Raw genomic sequence first — 11776 nt, forward strand, 5'->3', positions numbered from 1 at the left:
TGAAGCAGAGAACACCAACCTCTCCCTCTCTCTCTCTCTCCTTCTCCTTTCCTCTCGCTCCCTTCTGTCTCTGAAGCAGAGAACACCAACCTCTCCCTCTCTCTCTCTCTCCTTCTCCTTTCCTCTCTCTCCCTTCTGTCTCTGAAGCAGAGGACACCAACCTCTCCCTCTCTCTCTCTCCTTCTCCTTTCCCCTCTATTTTCTCCCTTCTGTCTCTGAAGCAGAGGACACCAACCTCTCTCTCTCTCTCTCTCCTTCTCCTTTCCCCTCTATTTTCTCCCTCCTGTCTCTGACGCAGAGGACACCAACCTCTCCCTCTCTCTCTCTCTCCTTCTCCTTTCCTCTCTCTTTTCTCCCTCCTTCTGTGTTCCTTGCTGCTGTTCCTTCCTCAGAAGGTAAAACACATTGCATGGTGCTGATTACACTGCTGTGTTAGACTTACAGCCCCCCCCCCCCCCTCTCTCTCTGGTACCCCGTGTATATAGCCATGTTATTACCTCATATTCCCTGTAAATAGCCATGTTATTATCTCATATTCCCTGTATATAGCCATGTTATTACCTCATATTCCCTGTATATATCCATGTTATTACCTCATATTCCCTGTATATAGCCATGTAATTACCTCATATTCCCTGTATATAGCCATGTTATTACCTCATATTCCCTGAATATAGCCATGTTATTACCTCATATTCCCTGTATATAGCCATGTTATTACCTCATATTCCCTGTATATAGCCATGTTATTACCTCATATTCCCTGTATATAGCCATGTTATTACCTCATATTCCCTGTATATAGCCATGTTATTACCTCGTATTCCCTGTATATAGCCATGTTATTACCTCATATTCCCTGTATATAGCCATGTTATTACCTCGTATTCCCTGTATACAGCCATGTTATTACCTCATATTCCCTGTATATAGCCATGTTATTACCTCATATTCCCTGTATATAGCCATGTTATTACCTCATACTCCCTGTATATAGCCATGTGATTACCTCGTATTCCCTGTACATCGACTCGGTACTGGTACCCCGTGTATATAGACAAGTTATTACCTCATATTCCCTGTATATAGGCAAGTTATTACCTCGTACCCCTGTACATTTATTCCTATTCTTCTCTCTGTGTTATTGGGAAGGACCAGCCAGGGAGCATTTCACTGTTAGTCTACACCTGTTGTTTACTCTCTGTGTTATTGGGAAGGACCAGTCAGGGAGCATTTCACTGTTAGTCTACACCTGTTGTTTACTCTCTGTGTTATTGGGAAGGACCAGCCAGGGAGCATTTCACTGTTCTCTTAGTCTACACCTGTTGTTTACTCTCTGTGTTTTTGGGAAGGACCAGCCAGGGAGCATTTCACTGTTAGTCTACACCTGTTGTTTACTCTCTGTGTTATTGGGAAGGACCCGCCAGGGAGCATTTCACTGTTAGTCTACACCTGTTGTTTACTCTCTGTGTTATTGGGAAGGACCAGCCAGGGAGCATTTCACTGTTAGTCTGTTGTTTACTCTCTGTGTTACTGGGAAGGACCAGCCAGGGAGCATTTCACTGTTAGTCTACACCTGTTGTTTACTCTCTGTGTTATTGGGAAGGACCAGCCAGGGAGCATTTCACTGTTAGTCTACACCTGTTGTTTACTCTCTGTGTTATTGGGAAGGACCAGCCAGGGAGCATTTCACTGTTAGTCTACACCTGTTGTTTACTCTCTGTGTTATTGGGAAGGACCAGCCAGGGAGCATTTCACTGTTAGTCTACACCTGTTGTTTACTCTCTGTGTTATTGGGAAGGACCAGCCAGGGAGCATTTCACTGATAGTCTACACCTGTTGTTTACTCTCTGTGTTATTGGGAAGGACCCGCCAGGGAGCATTTCACTGTTAGTCTACACCTGTTGTTTACTCTCTGTGTTACTGGGAAGGACCAGCCAGGGAGCATTTCACTGTTAGTCTACACCTGTTGTTCACTCTCTGTGTTACTGGGAAGGACCCGCCAGGGAGCATTTCACTGTTAGTCTACACCTGTTGTTTACTCTCTGTGTTACTGGGAAGGACCCGCCAGGGAGCATTTCACTGTTAGTCTACACCTGTTGTTTACTCTCTGTGTTACTGGGAAGGACCAGCCAGGGAGCATTTCACTGTTAGTCTACACCTGTTGTTTACTCTCTGTGTTATTGGGAAGGACCCGTCAGGGAGCATTTCACTGTTAGTCTACACCCGTTGTTTACTCTCTGTGTTATTGGGAAGGACCAGTCAGGGAGCATTTCACTGTTAGTCTACACCTGTTGTTTACTCTCTGTGTTATTGGGAAGGACCCGTCAGGGAGCATTTCACTGTTAGTCTACACCTGTTGTTTACTCTCTGTGTTATTGGGAAGGACCAGCCAGGGAGCATTTCACTGTTAGTCTACACCTGTTGTTTACTCTCTGTGTTATTGGGAAGGACCAGCCAGGGAGCATTTCACTGTTAGTCTACACCTGTTGTTTACTCTCTGTGTTATTGGGAAGGACCAGCCAGGGAGCATTTCACTGTTAGTCTACACCTGTTGTTTACTCTCTGTGTTATTGGGAAGGACCAGCCAGGGAGCATTTCACTGTTAGTCTACACCTGTTGTTTACTCTCTGTGTTATTGGGAAGGACCCGCCAGGGTGCATTTCACTGTTAGTCTACACCTGTTGTTTACTCTCTGTGTTATTGGGAAGGACCAGCCAGGGAGCATTTCACTGTTAGTCTACACCTGTTGTTTACTCTCTGTGTTATTGGGAAGGACCAGCCAGGGAGCATTTCACTGTTAGTCTACACCTGTTGTTTACTCTCTGTGTTATTGGGAAGGACCCGCCAGGGTGCATTTCACTGTTAGTCTACACCTGTTGTTTACTCTCTGTGTTATTGGGAAGGACCCGCCAGGGAGCATTTCACTGTTAGTCTGTTGTTTACTCTCTGTGTTACTGGGAAGGACCCGCCAGGGAGCATTTCACTGTTAGTCTACACCTGTTGTTTATGAAGCATGTGACAAATACAATTGTGATTTGATTTTATACCACAGACCTCTGCGTCCTGAGTATGACCCTATTCCCTATGTAGTATCCCTGTGTAGTGTACATGGACCCTGGTCTAAAGTAGTGCACTAAAATAGGGAATAGGGTTCCATTTGGTCCTGGTCTAAAGTAGTGCACTATATAGGGAATAGGGAGTCATTTGGTCCTGGTCTAAAGTAGTGCACTATATAGGGAGTCATTGGGTTCTGGTCTAAAGTAGTGCACCAGATAGGGAATAGGGTGCCATTTGGTCCTGGTATAAAGTAGTGCACTATATAGGGAGCCATTTGGTCCTGGTCTAAAGTAGTGCACTATATAGGGAGCCATTTGGTCCTGGTCTAAAGTAGTGCACTATATAGGGAGCCATTTGGTCCTGGTCTAAAGTAGTGCACTATATAGGGAGCCATTTGGTCCTGGTCTAAAGTAGTGCACTATATAGGGAATAGGGAGTCATTTGGGACGCTGGAACACACTCCAGGATTTCTACAGCTAGTAAACTACCACTTATTATTCAATCATCTTTGTTCCAACACAAAACACAGTTCTCCAGACAGATCTCTGCTCTAATTACAAGCACTTCTGAACATGTTACTTCATACACGAAACATATTGAAATTCTGTAAGATGTAAGAGAACAATTACAGTGAATTGATTTCCTCTGTGTTCCAAATGTTACCTTATTCCCTATATAGTGCACTACTTCTGACCTGGGCCCATAGGGAATAGGGTGCCATTTGATCAGGGCCCATAGGGAATAGGGTTCCATTTAACCAGCGCCCATAGGGAATAGGGGGCCATTTGATCAGGGCCCATAGGGAATAGGGGGCCATTTGATCAGGGCCCATAGGGAATATGTTCTGTCTAATCTTTATGAAGAGTCAGACTCACCTGATTTATCTGTATATGACTGAGATGAATGAGAGAGAGAAGGAGAGAGAGAAGGAGAGAGAGAGAAGGAAAAAGAGAGAGAGAGAGAAGGAAAAAGAGAGAGAGAGAGAAGGAAAAAGAGAGAGAGAGAAGGAAAGAGAGAGAGAGAGAGAAGGAAAGAGAGAGAGAGAGAGAAGGAGAGAGAGAGAGAGAAGGAAAGAGAGAGAAGGAAAGAGAGAGAGAGAGAGGAGAGAGAGAGAAGGAAAGAGAGAGAGAAGGAAAGAGAGAGAGAAGGAAAGAGAGAGAGAGAGAAGGAGAGAGAGAGAAGGAAAGAGAGAGAGAAGGAAAGAGAGAGAGAAGGAAAAAGAGAGAGAGAGAGGAGAGAGAGAGAAGGAAAGAGAGAGAGAGAGAGAAGGAAAGAGAGAGAGAGAAGGAGAGAGAGAGAGAAGGAAAGAGAGAGAAGGAGAGAGAGAGTGAGAGAAGGAAAGAGAGAGAAGGAAAAAGAGAGAGAGAGAGAAGGAAAGAGAGAGAGAGAGAGAGAAGGAGAGAGAGAGAGAGAGAGAAGGAAAGAGAGAGAAGGAAAAAGAGAGAGAGAGAGAAGGAAGGAAAGAGAGAGAGAGAGAGAAGGAAAGAGAGAGAAGGAAAAAGAGAGAGAGAGAGAAGGAAGGAAAGAGAGAGAGAGAGAGAGAGAGAGAGAGAGAGAGAGAGAGAGAGAGAGAGAGAAGGAAAGAGAGAAGGAACAAGAGAGAGAGAGAGAAGGAAAGAGAGAGAGAGAGAAGGAAAGAGAGAGAGTGAAGAAGAGAGAGAGTGAAGGAAAGAGAGGGGGAGAGATTAATATTGTCTTAGAAAGTGTAAAGAAGCCCATTAGGGGGTTCTGTGTTGAGTCTGTGGTCTCTACCAGTAGGGGGACTCTGCTCCTAGCTGTGTTGAGTTGAGTCTGTGGTCTCTACCAGTAGGGGGACTCTGCTCCTAGCTGTGTTGAGTTGAGTCTGTGGACTCTACCAGTAGGGGGACTCTGCTCCTAGCTGTGTTGCGTTGAGTCTGTGGACTCTACCAGTAGGGGGACTCTGCTCCTAGCTGTGTTGCGTTGAGTCTGTGGACTCTACCAGTAGGGGGACTCTGCTCCTAGCTGTGTTGTGTTGAGTCTGTGGACTCTACCAGTAGGGGGACTCTGCTCCTAGCTGTGTTGCGTTGAGTCTGTGGACTCTACCAGTAGGGGGACTCTGCTCCTAGCTGTGTTGCGTTGAGTCTGTGGACTCTACCAGTAGGGGGACTCTGCTCCTAGCTGTGTTGAGTTGAGTCTGTGGACTCTACCAGTAGGGGGACTCTGCTCCTAGCTGTGTTGAGTTGATTCTGTGGACTCTACCAGTAGGGGGACTCTGCTCCTAGCTGTGTTGAGTTGAGTCTGTGGACTCTACCAGTAGGGGGACTCTGCTCCTAGCTGTGTTGAGTTGAGTCTGTGGTCTCTACCAGTAGGGGGACTCTGCTCCTAGCTGTGTTGAGTTGAATCTGTGGACTCTACCAGTAGGGGGACTCTGCTCCTAGCTGTGTTGCGTTGAGTCTGTGGTCTCTACCAGTAGGGGGACTCTGCTCCTAGCTGTGTTGAGTTGAGTCTGTGGACTCTACCAGTAGGGGGACTCTGCTCCTAGCTGTGTTGAGTTGATTCTGTGGACTCTACAAGTAGGGGGACTCTGCTCCTAGCTGTGTTGAGTTGAGTCTGTGGACTCTACCAGTAGGGGGACTCTGCTCCTAGCTGTGTTGAGTTGAATCTGTGGACTCTACCAGTAGGGGGACTCTGCTCCTAGCTGTGTTGCGTTGAGTCTGTGGACTCTACCAGTAGGGGGACTCTGCTCCTAGCCTGAGAGCAAACTGGGAGCTGCAGCCTTCCTGAGGGGAGAGAGAGAGGTCTTTCTGAGGGGAGAGAGAGAGGTCTATCTGAGGGGGAGAGAGAGAGGTCTTTCTGAGGGGAGAGAGGTCTTTCTGAGGGGAGAGAGAGAGGTCTTTCTGAGGGGAGAGAGAGAGGTCTTTCTGAGGGGAGAGAGAGAGGTCTTCCTGAGGGGAGAGAGAGAGGTCTTCCTGAGGGGGAGAGAGAGAGGTCTTCCTGAGGGGAGAGAGAGAGCTCTTTCTGAGGTGAGAGAGAGAGGTCTTTCTGAGGGGAGAGAGAGAGGTCTTTCTGAGGGGAGAGAGAGAGGTCTTCCTGAGGGGGAGAGAGAGAGGTCTTCCTGAGGGGAGAGAGAAAGGTCTTTCTGTTGGGAGAGAGAGAGGTCTTTCTGAGGGGGAGAGAGAGAGGTCTTTCTGAGGGGAGAGAGGTCTTTCTGAGGGGAGAGAGAGAGGTCTTCCTGAGGGGGAGAGAGGAGGTCTTCCTGAGGGGGAGAGAGAGAGGTCTTCCTGAGGGGAGAGAGAGAGGTCTTTCTGAGGTGAGAGAGAGAGGTCTTTCTGAGGGGAGCGAGGTCTTTCTGAGGGGAGAGAGAGAGGTCTTCTTGAGGGGGAGAGAGAGAGGTCTTCTTGAGGGGGAGAGAGAGAGGTCTTTCTGTTGGGAGAGAGAGGTCTTTCTGTTGGGAGAGAGAGGTCTTTCTGAGGGGAGAGAGAGAGGTCTTTCTGAGGGGAGAGAGAGAGGTCTTTCTGAGGGGGGAGAGAGAGGTCTTTCTGAGGGGTGAGAGAGAGGTCTTTCTGAGGGGAGAGAGAGAGGTCTTTCTGAGGGGAGAGAGAGAGGTCTTCCTGAGGAGAGAGAGAGAGAGGTCTTTCTGAGGGGGGAGCGAGAGGTCTTTCTGAGGGGTGAGAGAGAGGTCTTCCTGAGGGGAGAGAGAGACGTCTTCTTGAGGGGAGAGAGAGATGTCTTTCTGAGGGGAGAGAGAGAGACGTCCCTCTTACTGGCTTGGAAAGAGGAAGGGAGAAAAGGAGGAGGAGCATAGCTCTGTCAGAGCCGAGCCCTCAACGCTTCAGCACAGTGTGGAGCAGACAGCAGCAGCCACACACACACATCGCTCTCAGTATCTGCTCGTAGATTCACACACACACATCGCTCTCGGTAACTGCTCGTAGATACACATCGCTCTCAGTAACTGCTCGTAGTTATACACACATGCGGGGAAACAAGACATCTGGGAAACAAGACATCTGGGAAGCGCTGTGAGAGAGAGAGAACAGAGGGGAAGAGGAGCTGCAGAGCGGAAGGGATTGTCATCTTTGTCTGTGTGGATATCTCTGGATCTCTGGGTTTCCTTTCCCCCCACGCCTTCACCGGAGTTTCTAGTGGATTCCTTCTCTGATCCTGCTCACGTTATTTCACTGGAGGTGACAGACGGCGTTTCAGTTTCTGTTCCAGTCCACCCTCCTCTCCCTCTATCTCTCTCTCTCTCTCTCTCCCAGCCCAGCTACGACGTCTGTCTGTATCGCCGCTGTGTCTCTGTCTGTCCTCCGGGAGCCAAGTGTCTGGCCAGGACAACAGCAAGACTCCAGTCGGATCTGACACTGTACACATTCATCGTGAAAGCGAGAGAGACAGAGGAGAGAACAAAAGTGAAGTCAGGGCATGAGAGAGAAAGCGAAAGAGAGAGACAGCTTTTTAGAGTAGTTCAAGCTACTCTAAACACCTTCCTTCCCTCGCTCCCCTCCTCCTCTTCTCCCTCCTTCCTTCCCTCGCTACTCTCCTCCTCTTCTCCTTCCCTCCTTCCCTCACTCCTCTCCTCCTCTTCTCCTTCCCTCGCTCCTGTCCTCCTCTTCTCCTTCCCTCGCTCCTCTCCTCCTCTTCTCCCTCCTTCCCTTGCTCCTCTCCTCCTCCTCTCCTTCCCTCCTTCCCTCGCTCCTCTCCTCCTCTTCTCCCTCATTCCTTCCCTCGCTCCTCTCCTCTTCTCCCTCCTTCCTTCCCTCACTCCTCTCCTCTTCTTTTCTCCTCCCCCCAGCTAGGAGAGGGTGAATCTGGGACTCCCATTGAGCAGACAGACAGAAGAACAGCTAGAGGTCCCATCCATCACTCTCTGTCTGTCTGTCCCTGTCTCTCTCTCTCACGTCTCTCTGTTTTGAGAAGAGGATCTTGCCTCCGCCCAGACCCAGGGATAGGAACCAGGGGTCCAGGCCAAGAGGGAGTCACTGTGTTACTGGAACCCAGCCAGAGAGACTCTGTCTCCTGCTACGGCCAGAAGGATTCCTGCTACATGGGTAAACACTTGGAACAGCAACAGATGTACCCCCAATACATCTACTATTACCCCCACTACCTCCAGACTAAGGTAAGATGGTTCAGGGTGTCTCCTCTATCTAAGGAAGGATGGTTCAGGGTGTCTCCTCTAAGGAAGGATGTTTCAGGGGGTCTCTTCTATCTAAGGAAGGATGTTTCAGGTGGTCTCTTTTATCTAAGGAAGGATGGTTCAGGGTGTCTCTATCTAAGGAAGGATGGTTCAGGGTGTCTCCTCTATCTAAGGAAGGATGGTTCAGGATGTCTCCTCTATCTAAGGAAGGAGGATTCAGGGTGTCTCCTCTATCTAAGGAAGGATGGTTCAGGATGTCTCCTCTATCTAAGGAAGGATGGTTCAGGGTCTCTATCTAAGGAACGATGGTTCAGGGGGTCTCCTCTGTTTTACCCCCAATACATCTACTATTACCAGATTAAGGTCAGGATGGTTCAGGGTCTCTCTATCTAAGGAACGATGGTTCAGGGGGTCTCCTCTGTTTTTCCCCCAATACATCTACTATTACCAGATTAAGGTCAGGATGGTTCAGGGTCTCTCTATCTAAGGAAGGATGGTTCAGGGTCTCTCCTCTGTCTTACCCCCAATACATCTACTATTACCAGATTAAGGTCAGTATGGTTCGGGGTCTCGATATCTAAGGAAGGATGGTTCAGGGTCTCTCCTCTGTCTTACCCCCACGCTAGTCCTTCTAACGTTACCTCTAGACTAAGGTAGGGTGTCCCATCTCTGTCTTAGCCCCGACCACCCTGATTTTCTCCAGGCTTAGGTATGGTACCGAGTCGATCCTCTGTCTTAGCCCATACCACCCTGACCTTCTACAGGCTTAGGTATGGTACCAAGCCTGTCCTCTGTCTTAGCCCAGACCACCCTGACCTTCTCCAGGCTTAGGTATGGTACCGAGTCAATCCTCTGTCTTAGCCCAGACCACCCTGACCTTCTCCAGTCTTAGGTATGGTACAGAGTCGATCCTCTGTCTTTGCCCAGACCACCCTGACCTTCTCCAGGCTTAGGTATGGTACTGAGCCAGTCCTCTGTCTTTGCCCAGACCACCCTGATCTTCTCCAGGCTTAGGTATGGTACTGAGCCAGTCCTCTGTCATAGCCCAGACCACTCTAATCTTCTCCAGGCTGTGTATCTCTGCTGTTTTACCCTATACTAGTCTATATTGATGAGGGGGAAAAATCGATAGTTACAGTTGAAGTCAGAAGTTTGCATACACCTTAGCCAAATACATTTAAACTCAGTTTTTCCAAAATTCCTGACTTTTAATCCTAGTAAAAAATACCCTGACTTAGGTCAGTTAGGATCACCACTTTATTTTAAGAATGTGAAATGTCAGAATAATAGTAGAGAGAATTATTTATTTCAGCTTTTATTTCTTTCATCACATTCCCAGTGGGTCAGAAGTTTAAATACACTCAATTAGTATTTGGTAGTATTGCTTTTAAATGGTTTAACTTGGGTCAAACATTTCAGGTAACCTTCCACAAGCCTCCCACAATAGTTGGGTGAATTTTTACCCATTCCTCCTGACAGAGCTGGTGTAACCGAGTCAGGTTTGTAGGCCTCCTTGCTCACACATGCCTTTTCAGTTCTGCCCACAAATTTTCTATAGGATTGAGGTCAGGGCTTTGTGATGGCCACTCCAAAACGTTGACTTTGTTGTCCTTAAGCCATTTTGCAACAGCTTTGGAAGTATACTTGGGGTCGTTGTCCATTTGGAAGACCCATTTGTGACCAAGCTTTAACTTCCTGACTGATGTCTTGAGATGTTGCTTCAATATATCCACATCCTTCCTTATGAAGCCATCTATTTTGTGAAGGGCACCAGTCCCTCCTGCAGCAAAGCACCCCCACAACATGATGCTGCCACCCCCGTGCTTCACAGTTGGGATGGTGTTCTTCGGCTTGCAAGCCTCCCACTTTTTCCTCCAAACATAACGTTGGTCATTATGGCCAAACAGTTCTATTTTTGTTTCATCAGACCAGAGGACATTTCTCCAAAAAGTACAATCTTTGTCCCCATGTGCAGTAGCAAACCGTAGTCTGGCTTTTTTATGGCGGTTTTGGAGCAGTGCCTTCTTCCTTGCTGAGCGGCCTTTCAGGTTATGTTGACATAGGACTCGTTTTAATGTGGATATAGATTCTTTGGTACCTGTTTCCTCCAGCATCTTCACAAGGTCCTTTGCTGTTGTTCTGGGATTGATTTGCACTTTTCACACCAAAGTATGTTATATAGGTTAATAGGGAGTCATTGGGTTCTGGTCTATAGTAGTGCACTATATAGGGAATAGGGTTCTAGTCTATAGTAGTGCACTATATAGGGAATAGGGTTCTAGTCTATAGTAGTGCACTATATAGGAAATAGGGGGTCATTGGGTTCTGGTCTATAGTAGTGCACTATATAGGGAATAGGGAGTCATTGGGTTCTGGTCTATAGTAGTGCACTAGATATGGAATAGGGAGTCATTGGGTTCTGGTCTATAGTAGTGCACTATATAGGGAATAGGGAGTCATTGGGTTCTTGTCTATAGTAGTGCACTATATAGGTTAATAGGGAGTCATTGGGTTCTGGTCTATAGTAGTGCACTAGATAGGGAATAGGGAGTAATTGGGTTCTGGTCTATAGTAGTGCACTATATAGGGAATCGGGTTCTAGTCTATAGTAGTGCACTATATAGGGAATAGGGTTCTGGTCTATAGTAGTGCACTATATAGGGAATAGGGAGTCATTTGGGACTTATACCAGGTCTTTGGTCCCTTCAACAGCACAGAGGTGTCTGTCAGGGATGTGTTTTGTCCCCACTCCTGTACACCTTTTCATTAACAGTTGTACTAGTTTCCATCCTGACAGAAACCTCGTTCATTAACAGTTGTACTAGTTTCCATCCTGACAGAAACCTCGTTCATTAACAGTTGTACTAGTTTCCATCCTGACAGACACCTCATTCATTAACAGTTGTACTAGTTTCCATCCTGACAGACACCTCGTTCATTAACAGTTGTACTAGTTTCTATCCTGACAGACACCTCGTTCATTAACAGTTGCACTAGTTTCCATCCTGACAGAAACCTTGTTCATTAACAGTTGTACTAGTTTCCATCCTGACAGACACCTCATTCATTAACAGTTGTACTAGTTTCCATCCTGACAGAAACCTCGTTCATTAACAGTTGTACTAGTTTCCATCCTGACAGAAACCTCGTTCATTAACAGTTGTACTAGTTTCCATCCTGACAGACACCTCATTCATTAACAGTTGTACTAGTTTCCATCCTGACAGAAACCTCGTTCATTAACAGTTGTACTAGTTTCCATCCTGACAGAAACCTTGTTCATTAACAGTTGTACTAGTTTCCATCCTGACAGAAACCTCGTTCATTAACAGTTGTACTAGTTTCTATCCTGACAGACACCTCGTTCATTAACAGTTGTACTAGTTTCCATCCTGACAGAAACCTTGTTCATTAACAGTTGTACTAGTTTCCATCCTGACAGACACCTCATTCATTAACAGTTGTACTAGTTTCTATCCTGACAGAAACCTTGTTCATTAACAGTTGTACTAGTTTCCATCCTGACAGAAACCTCGTTCATTAACAGTTGTACTAGTTTCCATCCTGACAGAAACCTTGTTCATTAACAGTTGTACTAGTTTCCATCCTGACAGA

The 11776-nt window shown here is 47.0% G+C and overlaps 1 protein-coding gene across 1 annotated transcript in view; it reads left to right on the forward strand.

The window, feature by feature from the left end:
• The first annotated feature begins 7736 nt into the window (after positions 1–7736).
• The window catches only part of rbms3 (RNA binding motif, single stranded interacting protein), a 208075-nt gene continuing 204035 nt past the window's right edge, over positions 7737–11776 (forward strand). Inside the window, exon 1 of the mRNA XM_036934979.1 lies at positions 7737–8143. Coding sequence (XP_036790874.1) covers positions 8069–8143 — 75 coding nt within the window. The 5' untranslated portion in view covers positions 7737–8068. The remainder of the gene's footprint in view (positions 8144–11776) is intronic.

The sequence above is a fragment of the Oncorhynchus mykiss genome, chromosome 2 (assembly GCF_013265735.2).
Source record: "Oncorhynchus mykiss isolate Arlee chromosome 2, USDA_OmykA_1.1, whole genome shotgun sequence".
Lineage (NCBI taxonomy): Eukaryota > Metazoa > Chordata > Actinopteri > Salmoniformes > Salmonidae > Oncorhynchus > Oncorhynchus mykiss.